The sequence below is a fragment of the Natator depressus genome, chromosome 7, assembly GCF_965152275.1.
Source record: "Natator depressus isolate rNatDep1 chromosome 7, rNatDep2.hap1, whole genome shotgun sequence".
Taxonomy (NCBI): Eukaryota; Metazoa; Chordata; order Testudines; family Cheloniidae; genus Natator; species Natator depressus.
In genome coordinates this window covers 28,263,070-28,284,446 of record NC_134240.1, presented here as the reverse complement: position 1 = coordinate 28,284,446, position 21,377 = coordinate 28,263,070, and the positions used below count along the sequence as shown (strand labels likewise).

General features: G+C 42.2%; 1 protein-coding gene across 1 annotated transcript; it reads left to right on the top strand.

Moving 5' to 3' along the window:
• The first annotated feature begins 658 nt into the window (after positions 1-658).
• On the top strand, positions 659-19,732 carry TMEM40 (transmembrane protein 40). The gene is made up of 12 exons (XM_074959610.1): positions 659-1,108; positions 5,457-5,510; positions 8,077-8,216; positions 8,899-9,052; positions 10,850-10,957; positions 12,718-12,819; positions 15,738-15,770; positions 17,783-17,845; positions 18,161-18,232; positions 18,322-18,396; positions 19,200-19,262; positions 19,713-19,732. The coding sequence occupies exons 2-12, from the start codon at positions 5,465-5,467 to the stop codon at positions 19,730-19,732; spliced, it is 876 nt and encodes a 291-aa protein (XP_074815711.1). The 5' UTR covers positions 659-1,108; positions 5,457-5,464.
• Positions 19,733-21,377: the final 1,645 nt, after the last annotated feature.

Genomic DNA, 21,377 nt, shown 5'->3' with positions numbered 1-21,377 from the left:
CAAGTCTTGTATTGCCGACAAAATCTCACGCTTGTGAGGAAATCCTTGAAACAGGCAATCAGCACCAGTCAAAAATGCTTTCTTCAACAATTCACCATCTTGAAAGGGTTTTTTCTTCTTTTGGGCATCTAGGGCCAGACTGTAACTTACAAGCTGTCACACATAGGGTGTTGGGGGTGTGGAGCTGTCTGGCCCAGTGGCAGCTCTGGAGTGGTTTCACCTCCTCATTGTGAGAAATCTTTTAGCTACCTGGACATACAGAGCAAATGCACAGGATGCACCATGTTTTTTAGGATGGTGTAGCTCATTCTGCCCAGCACATCTGGCCAGCTGCATAGGATGATGCAGCCAGGCAATGGCCTTGTCTTTTCAATATCCCCATATGGGTGACTTCCGCAAATGGAAAGTAGTCTCTGGGTATGTCTGCACTGCAGTCAGAGGGGTGATTACAGCACACATAGGCATATCTGAATTAGCTTTCATCTAGCTAGCTCAACCAACAGCAGCAGCCGGGAAGCTGCAGCAGCATGTGGCTTCCTCCTCCTCCCCTCCCTTCTCCCACAAATAAGCCAATCCTCTTATAACTGAACTTGCAAAACAGAAGCGGAATGAATTTAGATGTAATTTCCTCTCTGCTCTTTATGAGGCAATCAGAAAACTGAAGCTGCTGCTGCTCCACCTCCACCCAGACTCATCAGGCAAGTTGGTCTGCATTTGTGCCCGGTTGATTCAGGGGCCTGAGGCCCTACCACCTCCTTCCCTTGGAATCAGGAGGCTCCCGGACGTCATGGAAGTTAAAGTTCCAGCCTCACTGCTTAGTGTTTGGGGTAAAATTTTCATGTAAGGAGCTCACAGCTTAGAGGAGGAAATGAAACCATTCCTGCTTCTGAGTCAGGCAATCTAAGGGAGCAGCACCACATGTAATTGCCTTTGGGACTGTGACTTCACAGCACCTCCGTGCTCCATCCAATTCGGGGCACGTGATTAATACACTCAGACATCTAGTTGTGATCACTCTGCCAGGCCCAGGCTCCTACCACACACATCCCTCTCTGCCTTTCAGACAGGACGGTTCACCTTTGAAGCAGCAGTGCCAGCAGAAGAGCAGGTAAGTGCCAAGCACATAGAGAACATGGCTACATCATAGGGTTTTGGTCATTTCTTACATTGTAATGGGCTGTTTCTCTAACTGTGATATAGAAACTATGGGGTTATTTATTTTCCTCTAGGAACTGAATTGACATGGCAGGAATCTTTGTGGTTTAAAGGACAATGTTCAATAGACTGGGCCCCAAAGCCCCTCACCTAAAAAGTTGGTTCTTATTGTCTGCCTCCCTCTGATGTGTTTTTTTAAATTAATGAAGAGACAATGTTTTAAATAAGTGAGACTAGTTCTCCGCCTTAACTTTTCTCAAGTTGTAAATGTGAGCTCTATGGGACTGTGTTAAATCTACCGAAGTTAAAAAAAAAAAAAACCCAGTCTTTAGCTTTTTGAAAACAGTACAGCCAAATACTACACAAGGAAATAGATACATAAATGTAGACTGTTAAGGGAGTGCTCTATATCAGTGGTTCTCAACCTTTCCAGACTACTGTACCCCTTTTAGATGTCTGATTTGGCTTGCATATCCCCAACTTTCAAACTCATTTAAAAACTACTTGATTATAAAATAAGACAAAAATACAGAAGTGTCAGAGCACGCTATTACTGAAAAATGGCTGACTTTCTCATTTTAACCATATAATTATAAAATAAATCAATTGGAATATAGTTATTGTACTTGCATTTCAGTGTATAATATATAGAGCAGTATAAACAAGTCCCATCTGTATGAAATTTTAGTTTGTACTGACTTTGCTAGTGCTTTTTATGCAGTCTGTTGTAAAACTAGGAAAATATCTAGATAAACTGATGTACCCCCTGGAAGACCTCTGCATACCCTCAGAGGTACAGGAACTCCTCACTTCAAGTCCTCCTGGTTAACATTGTTTCGTTGCTGATCAATTAGAGAACATGCTCGTTGAAAGTTGTGCAATATTCCCTTCTAACGGCTGCCTGCTTTGTCCACTGCTTGCGGGAAAAGCAGCCCGTTGCAGGTAGCTGGTGGGTGGTTGGAACCAGGGTGGACTGGGAGCCCCCCTATCAGATCCCCGCTCCCCTAAATTCCCTGTGCAGCAGCTGCTCAGCAGGCTATCAGTTGCTGGCAGTTCAACGGTCCCTCCCCCCACTGCCATGTGCTGCTCCTGCCCTGTGCCTTGGAGCTGCTCCCCAAGACTCCTGCTTGCTGTGTGTGGGGGGAGGGGAAGAGGGGCTAATGTCAGGGTGTCTCCCTCCCCCCTGCTCCTGCAGCCCACTTACCCCATCTTCCATAGAGCTGGGGGGACACACGGAGGGAGGGAGCTGCGGTAAGGTCTCAGCTTGCTGATCTAATTAACAAGGCAGTGTACTTCTGACCCCACTCTTCATACTTAAAGGGGAAATGCACATCTCTATCTCTCAAACACACACAGGGTGTGTGTCTCTGTCTGCCCTCTTTCCTTTCCTGCTGCCTTGTAGAGTGTGAGAGTTAACGCTTGAGGACTCAGCCAATTGCTAGTTCATCATTTAGCAGTAAGGCATTCCCTGGGAAATATCCCACCCTCTGACTCCTCCACCTCAACCAAGTTTCACAATCATCATCACTGTGTACCAGTATTAAATTGTTTGTTTAAAACTTATACTGTGTGTGTGTGTGTGTGTGTGTGTGTGTGTGTATATATATATACATACACACACACACACACACACACACACACACTAGACTATAGTATATAATATAGTCTTTTGTCTGGTGAAAAAAATTTCCCTGGAACCTAACCCCCTCATTTACATTAAGTCTTATGGGGAAATTGGATTCGCTTAACATCGTTTTGTTTAAAGTCGCATTTTTCAGGAACTACAACGTTAAGTGAGGAGTTCCTGTACGTGTACTTCTGGTTGAGAATCACTGCTCTATATCTTTGAATGTGTAAATGGACAGTTAATAGAGAAGGTGCCAGTAGATGGCACTTAGGAACAGAAAGCATAGTTCTTGGGTTTTGTAGGCTCAATGAAACTTGTTGTGAGCTGCAAATGGCTTCCTCTTGCAGCTGTTTACATCATTTCTTAACACAGACCAAAAAGGCATCAGAGGCCTGCTTCTGATCTCACACAAGTTTTACTCTAGTATAATTCTAAAAAGACTTCAGTGGCATTATGTTCTGATTTACACCATGGTAAATTAGATCAGGCTTATGACAAGTCTCATCATTCCCCCTCAACTAATGTCACACTTGAAATGCCAATATATTATCATCATTTTGTCATTACTGTATATAATCTACTAAAACAGTTTTCAGAGATTTATAGTTACAGAGGATGTACTTTCTTAAGGAATAATAATTAATAATAAACACTACCACATGATTATTATTTATGTGTTTAGATTGTTATTTTCAAATGAACCCAAGGGGACTTTGTTGCCCAAATCCCATTGACATTAAATGGGAGTTCAGTCCCTGACTCCTTTCTGCTTCTTTGAAAATCCCAGCGTTAAAGCACAAGGATTGATTAGGTCTTATCAGGGGCACATCTGAGGAACCCACAGCATATTTATTCCTCTTTCCAGTCCTTTGCAGAAGGACATATAGTGCAGTGGCACAGAGCAGTGTTCTTTTCAAGCTCCAGTATTCTAATAAATCTAAGGAATGTTGTCATATACCTGGAGTAGGGAGTTGCACCAGAAGTGCATTTTGTCTAATGTACCCAATATATTAGACACAATGAAGGCATTAACTCATTAAAGCATATAAATGAGTAAAGTTTTAAGATAAATCAATTCTGATGGCTCATGATGTTGACACTGTCAACATCTGCCTTTAACATTCCATCTGTTGTCACACTGTGTCAGATTCACTGATGCATGGTGGCTCACTTGGGCCTCTTTGAAGCTGCTGCAGCGAAAAACCAGAAGTAAGAGCTGATTAGACAAAGCAGTACAGAGCATACTGGCTAAACTTCCCTCCCCATACCCCAAGTTTCATTTCAGGCTGAAACATGCCTGTAATATTTTTACAAAATACAAACATTCATTGAATTAACTGTGTTATTAAACACTCAAAAACCCAGACTCGCAAGAAGGGAAATAAACTTATTTCAAGTAATTTTATTCTATTCTCCCTTAGATCAATTTGACAGAATTCAATACTCTGAATTATACATATATCAGCATAAAAATGCCATTATTTAAAGTGAAAAATATTCCACCCAGAATGTTAAAAGCATTATTTCATCAAAATATCAGTTCTGCCTCTCCTCTTACTAGTTTTAGTCCATTCACGCTTGATTTACACTACTGTGAGTTGGAATCAGGCCCACTGTAGTTGAAAATTATTTTAATTCAAGAATTAATGGTTTCATGTGTAAGTATTTAGTTCTTTTCTAATCTGCACACAAAGAACTATATTAAAGTAACATTAAGTTGTAAAGTCAAGTGCTTAGAAGTTAGGAAATACCAGAACTAAGGTTGCCTGTGCAACCTTAATGCTGCCCCCCTGTGTAGATACACTCTTAAATGACTTGATCACATACTCTTTTTCCTCACAAGACCCTTGCCTCATTTCCTTCCCTCCCTCCAGCTTCCAGTTGCAGACCCCTTGCCCAGCCAGTTCCAATTTCTTTCCCCTCTCCATTCCCAGTCTCACGAGACTTCTTGTTGCTGTCCATTTCTCTCCCTCCCCTGGGTCCAGCTCTTGTCCATTCCAATCAGACTGCTTCCTCCTCCATGCTGCCTGCATTTCTGGTTAAGTGACATGCTGAAACCCTTACAGTGAATAAGTAGCTAAGCAGGAATTCAAACTGAGGCCTTCACAACTCACAGCAACTTGCTCATTACTCTAGGAAAACACATAGAACTCTGAATCTGGGGAAAAATCTGGCAAATTAAAGATATGTTTTATTTCAAGACTTAAATCATTTCAGTTCACCTCCACGGCATTAACCTCCTGAATACATTAAACAGAGTTTCCCATATCCTCCCTGATCTACCTATTTCCAGTTTAAGGAATGACAGCTCTCAAGTGAAGATTGATCACTCTGTTTAACTAGTAAGGAATTATCATTAAGTTACTCACATCTATGGCAAATAATTAAATATTTTTATAATAGCAACAAAAAATTATATGATTGAGTCAGGAGTTCCTATATTTTTACTCATGATAACAATAACTAGTTCTTCCGGGCATAATCCTGCTGTGCTCACTCAGGTGAACTCCCAGTGACTCAAAGGGAGTTTTGCCTAAATGATGGCTGCAGGAATGCAACGTATGAGTGAGTTCAGAATTCTAAGTGCTGTAATGAGACGCTCTGTGTCCGTGTGGAAGCGCATTGGGGAAAGCACAAAGAAGCTCATGCTCATTTTAAAATTCTGTTTTTACAGACACAGCAATGGACAACTTTAACTTCTCACTTCCAGTTCTCACCGGAAAACAAGGTAACGTAAAGGGAAACATGGAGGCCAAGGCCTGCGGCACTGTCACACCACAATCTATGTCCCAGCTTTTGCTGTGCTGGCCCCTGAAAGCTCAGAACTTGGCCCTTCTGAAAATGTGCCTTGAGCCATCTTCTCCCCGCTTGTAAAAGACTTATGGAAACCCTCCTAAGGCGCATGCGTCAGACAGCAGGCGGGCACCACGTCAGGCTGAGTCACTTGCATTTATTCTGGTTTCTCTTCTGATTTTTTTAACTCTTCTATTTGGCATTAACACAGTTGAGGGGATGGGATTCTCCCGCACATCCAGACCTCTGTACACTGCAGCAGGATGAACTCCTCTGTCAGACACATGGCATTGCACAGGCCCAGAGCCAACCGCAAGCCCCATTGTAGGAGTCATGCTGTGACTCTGGGTGCTCTGGTTAGGTCTGGGACACGGAGCTCCTCACAGACAGCCTCCTGAGTTGCCTACATTACCCTGGGGATGTTTTTGGCCCCAATCAGCCCAGAATCCCCAGAACTCAAAGATAGCTTAAGGCCACCTCTGCCCTCCATCCTGCGATGCTGTGCTGTGTGTCTTGCGCCACCAAGAGGCATAGCCCAGGAACTCACCCATTATGTTTGCCAACCTACAAAGAGATTAAGGAAGAGAACAAACAATGAAAGAATAACATTAAGTTTCCGTGAGAGAATCCTGGAAGAACGTCCATCTGGGATCCTCTAGCCGCCATTCCCCCTTAGAGATAGGCTGGAACATTTTTATATTTGAGGGTTCAGTATCCAGAAATCAGAATCACACCTACTATATACACCAGACCCCCGCTAGAATGCAGGATTTGGGATCCATGTGCCATACCGCATTAATGCGGGGACCGCGTTAAAATGAATTCCAATTTAAGTAATTCAATTTGGGATCCGTGGTCGCGACTGCGTGATATGTGAATTCGTGCTATAAAGACGCATGTTCTAGCGAGGGTCCAGTGTATGTCACAAATGCAGCTCAACAGTCAGGGCCTAGCTTTAATCAGATTTTGCTCCCTTCTGATTCTGAGCTCAACCGCTCCTACTCTAAGGGTATGTCTACACTGCAATTAAAAGCCTGTGGCTGGCATGTGCCAGCTGAATCAGGCTCATGGGGCTCAGGCTGCGGGGCTGTTTAACTTCAGTGTCGACGTCCAAGCTCAAGCTGGAGATCGGGTTCTAGGATCCTGGGAGGTGAGAGGATGCCATAGCTCATGTTGCAGCCAGTGCCAGAATGTGTACATCACAATTAAGCAGCCTTGCAACCTGACCCTTGCGAGCCCAAATCAGCTAACACAGGCCACCTGAGGGTGTCTAATTGCAGTGTAGACATACTGTAAGACATACTGTAGACATGCAGCCCACATGCTCAGGGTTTAGCTGATCACCATATTTGGGGTCAGGAAGGAATTTTCCTCCAGGGCAGATTGGCAGAGGCCATGGGGGTTTTTCGCCTTCTTCTGCAGTGGGGGGCATGGGTCACTTGCTGGAGGATTCTCTGCACCTTGAAGTCTTTAAACCACAATTTGAGGACTTCAATAGCTCAGACATAGGTTAGAGGTTTGTTACAGGAGTGGGTGGGTGAGATTCTGTGGCCTGCGTTGTGCAGGAGGTCAGACTAGACGATCATGGTGGTCCCTTCTGACCTTAAAGTCTATGATTCTATGAATACTCCCTGATGAGCAGATTCACACTAGTACCTTTTGGTACCCACTCTGTTTTGGCCACAACCTCTAGCATTAAAAATATTTCCCCTTCTTCCTCCACTGAAACAGTAGCATTGCAAAGGTACCAGGACTGTGTTATCAACTTAAGAGATTCTCTTGTTGAGTAAAAACAACGAGGAGTCCTTGTGTTACCTTAGAGTCCAACAAATTTATTTGGGCATAAGCTTTCGTGGGCTAAAACCCACTTCATCAGATGCATGGAGTGGAAAATACAGCAGAGAGGTATAAATACACAGCATATGAAAAGATGGGAGTTGCCTTACCAAGTGGGGGGTCAGTGCTAATGAGCCAATTCAGTTAAGGGGAAATGGGCTATTCTCAACAGTTGACAAGAAGGGAAGAAAAAAAATCACTTTTGTAGTGCTAATGAGTTCAGTGTAATCAAGGTGGCCCATTTCAAACAGTTGACAAGAAGGTGTGAGTATCAGTAGGGGGAAAATTTGTTTTTGTAGTGACCCATCCACTCCCAGTTTTTATTCAGGCCTAATTTGATGGTGTCCAGTTTGCAAATTAATTCCAGTTCTGCAGTTTCTCATTGGAGTCTGTTTTGGAAGTTTTTTTGTTGAAGAATTGCCACTTTTAAGTCTGTTATTGAGTGTCCAGGGAGATTAGTTGAGTAGTGGCAGACCATACATTTCTCTATGCCATTGTTGTTTTTCATACAAATTGGTCAAGTGTTACTCCTTTTCCTAGAAGCCAAACATGCTACAGGGACCCATGCCCATTACCAGAGCTATGTAAGAGCATGACAGTAACTCCTCATCACAAGACCATCCTGTAATGCACCTTCTTTAATTGTATAAATATCTTTTTCCTAGACATTTTTCAGAAAGCTTTTGCTGCTGATGCTGATTATTTGGAAACGTCTGAGAAAATGAACCAGTCCTTCTGGAAATTGTTAATAAAATGTTTAGCCACTGTTAACCCAGCCATCCTGACCGCTGAAGAAACACACAATGTAAGTTACTAAGGAAACCTCATTTTCTTTTGCTCTTTGTAAAATATTAAGTATTTCCTTATTGGCTGCATGGTTTTGCTTGTCCACTGACCTATGGAAACCCTTTGGGAGAATAAAATGTAGAGCCTAATCCTCATTTATGCTAAAGTTCCTTTATGCTTGCCAGAGCTGCATAAAGGGGCCTTAGTGTTAAAGAGAATCATGGACAAAATTTTCCTGCAGATGTGAAGAAATTAACTTTAAAAAAATGTTAGCTCCCCGGTGTATTCCTCTGTATCTATTCACCTGCTTTCTTTGAAGCAAGGACACTAATGCTGAAGTTATAAAATGGCATTGCAAGCTATTCAAATGATCACATGTCCATTCAAGAACCTTGTACGCTATTTCTCCAGTCCTGGGACTCAGCCACAGAGTAGGATGAAAAGTTTAATGCTATTGCACCATGCCACAGTGATGGCTTGTGGGGTAGTTCAGTGAAAGTAGCATGGGCTAGGGGTGTGAGTACTAAATTGGAAGCCAAGATTCTCATCCCAACTTTGGCAGAACACATTTCCCCTTCTGTAAAGTAGGGGTATTGTTGTGCCTTTCCTAGATGCGTTGTGTGATGCTTATAAAGCACTTTAATAATAAGTGCTTGGTTTTATTAGTAGGCCTGTTGGATGTGTACTTACCTTTCTTTCAGCTCCTTAACAGAGACATAAACTCATCTGATGAGCGTGCAGCCTCCTTGAAGACCATAGGAAAAAAAGGAGTTAATGCAATGGTTGTGCTTTACCTGCTGCTAAAGGTGAAAGATCTATCTGCCTACAGAGAGCTGCCCAGCTCCAAGAAAAATGGTGAGTATTAATTGGCTGCACATCCGTCCAGACCAAATCTGGGATGTAGACAAGGAGTAATAGCTGTTTTGTTAAAAATGGCTGTAGCCAGACTAGGGCTTTAGTTTTATTTCAAAACACTGAAGTGTGCTGGGAAGGGAATAGAAGTGAATTACAGTAAAGTGAACAGAGAAAGTGCTTAGAAAGATGTATTGCCCAGGTGATGATGGCAGCCAGATGGCTAGAAGCCATTTAGACAGATGGCGACTGTACTTATTCTAGTTTGCAGGGTTTCTCTGGAAAAAGTCGTTGATCATTTAGGGTTGAGATCCTCACTCAGTGGTAAAGTCAAAGGAGCTGTGCCAGTTTACATCAGACCTTCAATTTCCCCCTCTTCTGATTAGACTAATCATAGCAAAATTTTAATTCTCACGTAGACTGCAGCTGACCTATTGATCAAATCAGCAGTGCACTGAGCTGCCATACTGGGCAGACAGCTGTGCTGATCTGGTGGAAATATTTTAGCAGAATTTGCCATTGTGTGTCAGGTGATTCTGTGTGCCTCATCTGATTTCCCTGGGAAATTGGATAACATGGCTAATTTTGAATAGAAAGTGTACAGAATTTGGAGTTTTGATCTTTGAATCTGAAAGCCTGATTTTGCTTGGGATAGGCCCTTTTCCCATTCAAGTAAGCCTATTTTTGAGCCAAAAGCTTATAAAATATGGCAAGTTTGCGGGAGATGTGAGCCTACATTCAAGTCTGTAGTGAGTTATGAAAGAACACAAGTTGCCAGTGGCTTTGCCTTTTGCTGAACCTATTTCACCACCCTCTGTTAGGAACATGGAACTGTTCATCTCAGGGTGTATTTACGCTTGGAAATTTACCAAAATAGCTGTTCCAGAATAATTATATCCTGATTATTAAGATATATTCATAAAGGGTGAAATTCATCCTTGTGCAGAGGGCCTATGTCCCACCCTCCCCCAAAGCCTACTTCAGAACAGGATGGGACTCAGAGGGCAGGGACTGTCCTTTTGGTCTGTGTTTGTACAGTGCCGAGCACAATGGGGTCCTGGTCCATGACTGGGACTTCTTGGCATTACTGTAATACAAATAAATAATAAGATACATAGGCCTTGTTCAGGATCTCTGTGCAGCATTACATTTAAACCCATAAAGAATTACCTAAAATACACCAGTGACTGCCAAGAATCCCCCACTGCTGGGAGTGTCTGGAGATCCCAAGACCACCTGCTTCTTTGGAAAATTTTCTCTGGAAACATTTTTCAAATGTCTGCAACCCAGTTTTCAGAGCCCAGAAGAGTTTAGCAAGCACAACGTTTAGAGCTCTGTCTTAGGCCTACAAGAGGATGTTGGTGGTGCAGCACAATTCGAGAGAGGTAATGAGAGATCAAGATTATAATGGGAAAATAGCAGCCCAGAAGTTGGTGAACAATCAAGTCCTCCAGCAAAACCACCCCTCTTGTTCTACTTTTGTCTGCTTCTGGGCAATGTGAATTTTCATGGGAGTTGGCAGCATGGACATGGTAAAGCCCATGCCAAGATGTCTTGGGCTCCCACCACAACAGCATTTTAAACATTTTTTTAAATTGTGGCATTAAGCATTTGAACACTTGTTTATGCCATGCTTTCGCTTGTGTTAGTTGCGGTGCTGTATGTGCACTAGCAAGCAAAACAAAGTTAAGATTTGATTTTCCTGGAGGAGCTCCCTTGTTAATAATGCACGACCGTAAAGTAGGAAAACCTTAAATATTAGTTTCAAACAGAATATATTTTATGTCTGCATTTTAACAGATGAAAAATTGAAACTACTTCAGGAATTGGAAAAAAGGGTCACATTTTCACAAGAAGAAAGTGAGGTTGAAAGGTCATCTCGGGAGCCTGCAGAGACACAACCACGAGGTACAGAGAGAGTTTGTCTTGCTTTCGCTTGCAATTTAATTGTAAAAAAATGTAAATTATTGGTAGTCTGACTAAAGGCTCAGATATTTACACAAGAGAATCATGTGCCAGTTACATAGGGATTCAAAAAAACCCCTCTGAAATAAGAAACTATGCAAAATGGAGATGTCAAAAGAGCAACATCTTTAGATTCACCAGGTGCCAAAGAGTAGCTATTGGTCTCTAGTGGAGAGGTGGTATTTGGGTACTGATAGTCCCTATAGACACAAGGAGCAGAGCGAAGTCTCTGGGACTAGGGATGGGATGATGAAAGGCAGGCAAGCAGGAGAACAGAGGAGGTAAGAAGCTGGTGCTATGGTTGTGGAAAGTAATAGAGGCAAGCTGCTGAGGGAGGGAGTAATGAAGGAGGACAGAGAGCACTGCAGATGGGGATGGTGGTAGGGGGGAGATGCAAGTAGGAGACACAGCACTGGGGTTAAGAAGAGTGATAGAAAGCAAACACGCCGCAGTAGGACAGAGCCAGTACACACCATACAGATGTCATGTGCCAAAGTCTGGCATCCAGGTAGCCATTTAAATATTTGTATCTTTTTCCATTTTGGAATGACACAAACACAAATACCAGCAAAATTCCTGTCCATGCACAGATCAGTGCCAAAGAGAGTATTCCTCTAACCCCTTCTATAGAGAAAACAAACCTGAATCCATTATTCAATTCTTTCTAAAGATTTCTCACTTGAGGAGTGTGATGGGGTCTACTCACCACAGCAGCACCTCCGACTGGCCTTCATGGTGATTAGCTCTGCCAGTCAGTGCACCCTCTCCTGTCATCCTCTCCATCTGGAGACCCACCTCAGTCCAAGTACTGCAGCATCCTCTTCATGACTCAGCCCTCTGTCCGTATCACCCATTCTGTTTCCCTATTCCGGGGATGGGTACCACTGCTCAATAGTCAAGCCACTTCCACAGCGGCGAATGGGGGGGGGGATCCAGCCCTTCCCACTGCTCTGGGTCCCAACCCAAGGACTCTGTAGATAGCAGCCTATTGCTGCATCTCCTTAACTTCCTTCAATGCTGCTTCAATTCCCTATGACCCCACACCTTCTTCACCCTCTTCTCAGGGCGTTCAGCCAGCAAGTCCCAGGAGCTAGCCAGAAGCTGCCTCTTGATCCCCCAGTCCCTGCCAGCAACTACTCTGTCTAAGGAGCTACCCTTGCTGCAGTCTGCTAGGAGCACAGTCCTTACTCCTTGGGCTCCCACAGCCACTGCCCTGCTCTGCCCTGCAGCTCCTTTTGTACTAACCCGCTTGGCTCAATTGGCGGCTCCGTGCAGCCTCCCTCTGAGTGGCTGCTTCCTGCCAAGCCTCCCTAGGCTGCCAGGGGGACTCACCTCCTTTGCTCCTTTCTGGGACCGGATGTGGCAGGTCCATGAGGCCACCATTAACCCCTTCCACTCTGGTGTGGGGTGAGCACCCCACCACAAGTAGGTTAGAGGTTTTAGCAGCTTAAAAAGATATTGTAAGGAGAGTGCTTTAATGCTGTATCAACGCACATCCCTTTCATAAAGATACATTTCAGTGCATAACAACATTGACTTTTCCGGATTTCTTGCCAAGTGAATGCTCATATGCCTGCACTCTCCAAGGTGTTCCTGATGTGTGCTGAAACCTGTGCTAAGGCAGCTCATAAAGTAGTTTAAAGATCATACAGAAGTAGCTTCTAATAGCTATAGTACTTCACTATCATTTCTTTCATTCTTAGCAACCAGCGCTGGCAAGAAAAACGTCTCTGTGGCAACAGTTAAACCAATTTCTCACAAACAAAGTCAGGAAGACCAAGACCATGAAAATCAAGATGGAAGTGGTATGCAAATAAGCCTCTCTTTCCCATAGGGGCCCCCTATTATCATTAACTTTCTAGCACCCAGGACCAAGTGATTTGTATTTTAGAGGTGAAAAAGAAAAATAACTAGGTGGCTCTTTATACAGCTGTGTGAAAAAACATGGACTCTGTTACTTTCTGCAACTTTCTGGCCTCCCTGTAGCTGCACTTCTTGTGCCACATGCATAAGCACAAACACCAGCCAGCGCTTGGCTGTAGAAAGGGACGATAATTATGACAAGCATATGTGCTATAGTTATTAGTATTTTATCTCTTAACTTTTTGAGATGTTTGCATAGTAAATCATTAATATTAGAGCTGGGCCTGGAATGCAGTACCAGCTCTAAAGCCCTTCCCCTCCAGAAACATGGGAGAGCTCCCATCTGGATCTCAACTTTTTGTTGATTTCAGTTCATACCTAGGGTAATGGTTGGGCAGAGACAGCTATTGAAATTCATCTAAAGAGTTCAAACGCAAATTACAGGTGTCATTTACAGTGTCCACAGTCAGCCCCCCAGAATTGATTTGAGGAATATAACTAAAGTCAATGCATTGTTTTTTGTTCTCAGGACTTTTCCTTCCCTGTGAAAGAAACCACAAAGCAAGTGCAGTCCAGATACAGAAAATGTGTGTGATAGCCACATACAGATAGTAACATCCATCAGCCCGTAGTAGTGGCCCATAAAATGTAAAAAGTTAAAGCTTTTGACATTTAACTAACCATTCTAAATGTCTCTTGAGTCTGATTAAATAGCAACATGTTTAGATTGACATCATGAGCTATAGTTTGTCACATAGGAGTCTCAAAGTAAAATAGTACTCCATCATCTAGTTCAGGGACTAGGATACAGCAGCAGGGACTAGGATACAGTAAAAATTATTTACTTTCAGTTGCTGAGTAATGTTGTGTATAAATTACTTTCCTTTAGAAGCTAAACGGCATAACCCACAACCAATACCCATTTTAAAGACTAGGGGCTCAATTCTGCCTTTAGACACACTTGTGCAAGTGTACTGATTTCAGTAGGATTGCATGCATGTGACTGAAGGCAGAATTGGGCCCTCAAGGCTTGCTAATTGGCTGAATATTTATCTACTGTATATTTGTGCACTATTTTAGGTGCACCAGGAGAGGTTGTCCCCTATAACGAATCAGGTAAATTCTCACAGGTTACCACCCTCAGCAACTTCACATGGATGGAAACAGACTTGTGTAAAAGAATAACTGCATGCTTATAAATGTGCTGTGTCAATGCACCTCTTTTCCTGGAGTGCCATTAGTCTGGCTTTAGCTCTGGATATAGCGTGGAGACTATATTCATAGCTTTGTTTGCTCTCTTCCTGGTATTTGACAGGTGTTGATGCTGATTTTTATTACATCTTTCAGCTGCCTTTTGCACAGCTGACGAGGGGATAGCGACTCATTGGTTAGAACAGCCAGGAATGGATAGGATCCATATACAATGTTTTTGGTCATTCCTTTTAAGGAGGGGCCTAGTGATTATGATGAACAGTTGTTCATTCTTCCTCAGGACGCTCACATGTGCCATGCTGTTATTCGACCCCTTGTTCAATGTGGCTATGAGACTGTGAGCTGTTTGGAGCTTGTTTTCAGTAAGGTGATGATGCTCAGCTCAGGTTTCCTTCTAACCTTACCGAGATCCTGCAGTGTTCATGCATTCCAAAACCTTGGCTGAAATAGGATCCTGGATGAAAGCCAAATGAAAATCCAGGTAGAGGCATTGCTAGGCAGAGGGAGCTTGATTCCCTAAATTCCATTCTCCATGTACTGCAAGGTGGCAGCAAGAGATGCATCCTTACTAAAGACCTGTGTGCCCCCTGCTGCCGCACTGGGGATGCTGTAGTGGCTGAGCTGATTGCCCTCTTGTGTTCTCCACTTCATCCCTCCTGCTCCCTGGGCAGATGTCACATTAGTCAGCAATCAGGTTCTGAGAGCAGAAATGCTGGAGGAGAAGTAACCATTTTGGGAGAATGCCTGCTCAACCACTCCCCTCTACTGCAATAATTGGCAGGGGTTGGGGCAGGATAGGCGTTACTGCCGCCTTGGAAGTAAGTAGAGAAGGGAGTGGTTCTAGGAGGGACTCCCTAAAGAGTGATCCATTGTTAACAGGATTGGGTAAGATGCCTGGGAGGTCTGGATAGTAAGGAGGAAATGAGCACATCTGAACACGCTCCCTGAATTCCCAGGTGAGGGCGGAGTCCTACCGTGGCTTTTCTACGGTACCTTTGGTGGGCCTGGAGATGCCGCCTTTTTTCACGGATGTGGACTTCACCACAGTTACCCACACCTTTGCTACTTCCAGGCTAGACTACTTCAGTGCAGTCTACTGTGCGTGGGGCTAGCGAGACATATCTGACTAGAACTGAACACTGCTGCCAATTTCATGTGTAAGTTAGATTGATACATACACATAACACCTGTGCTCCATGCTGGGCTGCGCTCACTTCCAATGGCAATTGTGGGGATTGGGTATGAATTATAAATCCCTAAATCATCTGTGACCCAGCTACCTCAAAGAAAGTAGTAGTCATAGCAATTGTGAGCAGCCAAAATGTTTTTGCTACCTGCTCCTCATGTTGAATTCCTAGGGTGCTGGAGGGCCCCCGTCTCTCACTTACTCCCTCCTCTAGTCTGGACAGCCCAATCTGGTGCCCTTTTTGATGTCTTTTTCCTGTTTTGAGTCTCTAGATGGATTGTGATTTGTCTCTGGTAGAGTTGACAACAGTGGGGAATAATCTCTTGTGTGATCAGCTGTTGACAAAAGGCACATTGTTTTTAATTGTAAATATGCATGTGTGTTGTAATGAAGGGAATGGCATGAATTGATTTTTGTTTTAAACTACAAGGGACTAAGTCCTAATATTTTGTTGCTTTTCAGAGATTGCAAGACGAGAAAATGCAGCTGCTGCTGGTAAATATAAAAAGGCAAACAGAGAAGTTCTGTTTTCCCTAGAGTATGTGTGCCTTTTCTTTCATGTATATTGTATTTCAGTAATTAACTTTGGGTATTGGAGAACTATTTGATCTCCAAATCCATGGTGAAATTCAGGGTTCATACAAAACCCACATGAACCAAAATTGCTGTACTTTACACAACTGTTCTATTATTAATAATTTGTATAACTATAGGTAAAATGAAATTCACCCCATGCAAATCATTTGTATGGTGAATTCAGCTGAACATAGGCAGAAATAGCAGAGGTATAGCTTGTGATGATTTAGCCATGAAAGTGTTTCGAGGGGGTTGCTTTAGGCCTTGTCAAATGAACAGTGAATAAGAAAAGAAAAATCTTCTCATCAAAACTGTTTGGTTTCAAAATTTGGCTAGAAATATGGTAAAATTTCCATCCCTTTCTGATTTCTTTCAGTCCATCCCTAGCACAAGAATGGTATCTCACAGTGGATTTTGGTAATTCTGCCTTCAGTCCTGGTCAAATTTCTAGTTAACATATTCAAAACTTCTTTTAAGTCTCAAGAGATTTGGGTCAGTTTTTATTTTACCCAAACAGGTTCCTCTCCCCTCCCCCCCCCCCCAGATCGAGCTCTTAATTTTGGGGCTATTATAGAAACTCTTTGTCACAGGTCAGGGCAACTGCACCTATATTCCCCCTCCATGATCCAGCATGGACATCCTCCTTTAGGCTTCTAGCTCCCCAGCTGTCACCTCTCATGGGCGAGAGTCATGTCTCTCTTCCCCCTGACCAGGGTATTTCCAGGCTGCACAGTTCCCTGTCTCCATTGTGAATTCTCTAGTTCGTCAGACTGCCTCAGCAGGCCAACTGTGCCTGCCTTCCTCAGAGGCTGCAAACAGCATGGTTTTTTCTGAGCAAGCCTGTTTATTCTTAAGGTGAAAGAATTGCAGAGGAAAACATTAAAACAATAAAAATCTACACACCTGCTAATAAAGCTTCCTAGAGATCACCCCAACTCAAAGGGTTCAGGCAGGTGAACAATCCTTCAAATCCCACCCAGGGGTTTGCCTCTGGTTTCAAGTTCGTAACTGCCTTGGCTCAGAACAAGCATCTCCCCCCACGAATCTGAGAGTCACTCCTTTATACAGTTGAGCCTCTGATTGTGTCCTCATGTAAAAGGTGATCAGCAGTCAAAAAGGGCCCCTCAGCAAGCTTCAGAAGGAATACCTGGAAAACCAGAGGGGTTACATTTTCATACACTTCCCTGTAGCAACTTCCTGGGAAGCCCACTTAACTTTAAAAGTTCACATGGTTCCAAATAGTCCCTTGAAGCACAAAACACTTTCCTCCCTTGAGACGTTACTTATAATCCCACACTAATGCATGAACATTTGCAGTTTTCATACCAGGAACTCTTGAAGTTAAGTCAGTAGGATTTAACTTAATTCAATAGGGTTTGTCCAGGTTATTGCAGGAAGTTGCCATATCTGTCATACACTTAATCAGCCGATTACAGCAGATTCAATCCCCATCGTCATAATGATGAGTAATTTTCATTTATTCCGTGATAGTAGCTGCGGCCCTAGAAAACAGATTTAAGACCTTAGGGCTCAATCTGAAATGCCTTGTTAGACAAAACTCTGGTTTATCTGGGTCTCAGTAGGGTCCTGAGATACTGCTACTGCTTCAAGCTCGATAGGCTGGAGAGTTGAGGGCCAGAGAAATGTCTGCTTTTAAGAGAATTATGTTTTGCTAATTCATGTGGTGTAATAATACAGCTCCTTCTAAATCATCACTATCAGTTAAAAGTTCTGTTTTGGGGTTTTGTTACATCTTCCTACAATCACTAATTTGATCTTTTTTGAAAGGCCATTGTTAGTCTTTCCTGGGATCAATATTACAATGATTTTCAAAGCAAAATTCATTTCAGATGCTGAAAGTAAAACAACCCATCAAAAGTTATCTATTTTAGAGTTACTGTTGCACTAACGGTGGTGTCACTTTCCTCTAGCAGGTGAAAAGGTTACTTACCTTCAGAGATGTCAAAGACAGTGGATAAGAATACGGAAAAATGGTAAGAATCTTCTTTTATTTAGCTGATCCCAAGCCTAGAGAATCTTGGGCCAAAGAACCTGACCTGAGGGCTTTGGCTTCAGTTCAGCAAGGGACTTAAGCAGGTGTGTAACTTTAAGCATGTGATTAATCATTTTGAAATTAATGGGACTACTCATGCTTCAAGTTATGCACATGCTTCACACTTCAGTCTAGTAGAAGTACATAAGGCAGCTGAGGTGGAAATAGAAATGATTTATTATAACTGCTGTAGCTGAACATGTATGATCAAGGGCCATGATTTTAGTGATATAATTTCCTCTCTCTCTTATTTCAGATGTATTCTTTCATTTTGTCATTCTTTGCTTTGGCATTGGAACTGCACTAATTAGCTATTACCACTACAAAGGTAAGACAGGACTTTAGCGTAAGGATGAATTATTGTATTTTGGAAGACAGAACAAAACCAAATACTTGTATTTCTTTTATTCTCTTTAGACTGGATCATTTCTCTTGGTTTTGGTTTAATCACCTTTGCTTCCCTAGAAACCACCGGAATATATTTTGGTCTTGGTAAGTGTATTTTACAGTACCTAAGAAAACAAGCAGCTTTATATCAGTACCTGGAAAATGCAGAGTTTAAGTGATCATGTAAAACACACGGATGTAGAAAAATGCTAAAGATTGAGATTAGGTAAAATATCACATCACATAATCCTCCCCCACATTCAGAATTACATGCCGCACCTGGCGACACACTGGCCTCTGACATTTGAAACAAGACGCTGACTCATTTTCCCCTGCTTACCAATCACAAGTTCTCTGAAGATACAGAGACACATTCTCCAGCAGTGGTTAAATAATACTATCCTCACAACATCTGGCAAGGTGGGAGTACTCGGAGTTTGATTCTGTGAGGTGCTGGACAACCTCAACTCGTATTGAGAGGAAAGGCAGTTGAAGATGCTCAGCACACCTTGCAGGAATGGCTCTCCAATCAGAAAACACTCAAATATTGCTACTTGGAATTAAAAAAAAAAAAAAAAAATCTTCAAGTGATTTCATTGGGGGAAAGTGCAGTTCACAAACTTAAGGTTTCCTGTTACATCACAGAGTAGTAGAAAGCTCCTTTCCTTATTTAATATTAAGGCACTTGACAATTTGTGGAACTGTTTTGTTGGCAAGCAACTTTGTTCACAGTCAGTATTTTGTTAGCAATAGAACTGCAGAAGGACCTAGTTTAAACAGTCAAACTGAAACACTTTGATATTTGTCCCCAACAAACATATACTCACCACTTGCCCTTTGCTATTTCACTTCTTCTATGTTGAAATCTCGCTGGTCCTGAACAACTCCTGTATTTTGTTTTTAAATAGTGCATCGAATTCACAGTGTCCTTGACAGATTCATTCCTCTGATTCAGAGATTCAAAATACCAGGTAACACCACATTGTTGCTCAGTCTTATTCTCTGTAGATATATTTCCGAGCTATCTCAGAGCACCCCATTTCTACTGGGGCCAGAGAACTAGCTCTGTTTTTAAAAAAGATTGTACTGTAGGTTATCATTCATTCCTTGAGCCCGTTTTATTTAGAAATTCATTTCTCTCAATTGAGAGTGGCAGTGAATTTTCACATTCTTAATATACTGTGGAGAACTTTCGTTACTTCTTGGCAATGTTTGAATGAGAAATGTGACTGAACTGGGAAAAACCCCTACTTTTTGGTCTTCATACAACTATCAGCTAATGTCTGAATGTATGAAATGTATGAAAATTGTATGAAAATCCAGACATGTGGCATGGGGGGAGGGAGTTTAATAGTCAACCCAGTGAAGTTCATTTGAACAGAATTCTCCTGACAGTCCTGTTTTTTTGTATCATCATGTAGGTATTAGAAAAGTTGACTGAACAGAAGATCTGAGAGTTCAACAATTTTCTGGATTGATTGTACTAAAGTGAATAAAGCTGTTTTATGGTGCAGTCATAAAATCTAATGGCTATTATAAAATATTGAAGCATTAACCATAAAATTTGTTATTCTCTCCACTGTGGAATAAAAACTGCGGTACAGTAGGCCTGTCCTTTCCTTTGACATGTTTTGTGGCTCAGTGCAGCCAGTAAAATAGGCTATGTTTGTTATAAATTCATTCTAAGCTATGCAGGTAATACATCATGTTATTTTCCCCACCCATATAATCGTGTCGGTCCCACTTGAGAGGTCTGATCCAAAGCCCATTGAAGTCAAGAAATGACTTGCATAGACTTCATTGAGCTCTGGATCAGGCCCTTGATGGTTTAAAAAAGTCTTTGGAAACCCTTGTGGGGTTCTTTCCCTCCCCCACGTTCTGGGTCAGGTTTACTTTTCATGTTGCACCCACCTAAACCTCCCCGCTAGCACCAGTGCTGATTGGAGCTATTCCCTTTTGGCTAGAGCCCTGCATAAGAGTGCTATCTGAGCGTGTGGACTAGTCAAGGCTGTTTTTCAAAGCACTTTGTTAGCACCTTTCCTCAAAGAGGCAACCTTGGCACTCAGAAGCTCTGCTTTCTTCACACCTTGTGAAACCATGAGCCAGGCAAACCTCAGCTGCTTGCTTGAACACCAATAGTACAATTACTTTGGATTAGATTAATTTATTGTAGCAGACCTCGATAAACTGTGCTTAGAACATAATGACGTGCAATGAAAACCAGGTGAGATGTTACACACAGTGTATAGCAAAATGCAAAAATGTATTAGTGACAGCAAATTTAATTTCTCTTCCTGTGACAGCAGTCTGAGGAAAAACAAACAAGTGGTTCAAAAAAGAAAAAACTAAATAATGAACTGCAGATTTGGAATACCTGTCATTTTATAGGGTTGGGTTTTTTTTTGCAAATTTGTAGAACTATAAACAGTGGAAAGTGCTGAAGACAGCAAAAAAAGTGGTTAAAAAACTAAATGTTATACATTACAGTATATGAAGGCATAAAAATGCACGGGGAGGGATAAGTAAAAAACTGAAAAAAAGACATCTTAAGATATTAACCCAACACAGCCTATTTTAAGGGCAAAGGAACTATATTTTCAGTCTTGCTCAGCAGACTAGAGAAAATAAATTGTAAGCATTTAACGACTCTGACCTTTTTTGCTTAATTTAGCTCAATTTGTTTATTCAGGAATAACATTAATTGTGAGGTGGTCTGCATGAAAACAGTGGATCACTGAAATAGATGTTTACATGAAGAATTAATGTATTAAATTAAGAGTGTTAATAGTAGCATTATTGAAATGCTCATGGTCACAGCTAACTGATTATATGCATTGTTTCTATGCCTTTGTTGAACAATCCTTTGTCATACATAATGTAACTTCACTTTCAAAACAAAAGTCAAGTTCAGACAAAGTTAGAACTGCTCAAGCAGACTGTGTTTGCATACTTTGTAATAGAACATTATGAACGTTTTCATCCTGCGCTCATAACAAAGGCTAAGAAACATCTTCCTTTTCTTCTGCTGTAGAATATGTCTTGTTCTAGAAGGGGGTGACTCAGCTTTCATAAGCTGTCTTCGGCAG

Excerpts from the sequence above, each read along its gene's own strand:
- TMEM40 (XM_074959610.1), top strand. The coding sequence starts at position 5,465 with ATGGACAACTTTAACTTCTCACTTCCAGTTCTCACCGGAAAACAAG. Across the intron at positions 5,511-8,076 it reads AGTTCTCACCGGAAAACAAG|ACATTTTTCAGAAAGCTTTT; the intron begins GTAACGTAAAGG and ends TCTTTTTCCTAG. Across the intron at positions 18,397-19,199 it reads CGGAATATATTTTGGTCTTG|TGCATCGAATTCACAGTGTC; the intron begins GTAAGTGTATTT and ends GTTTTTAAATAG.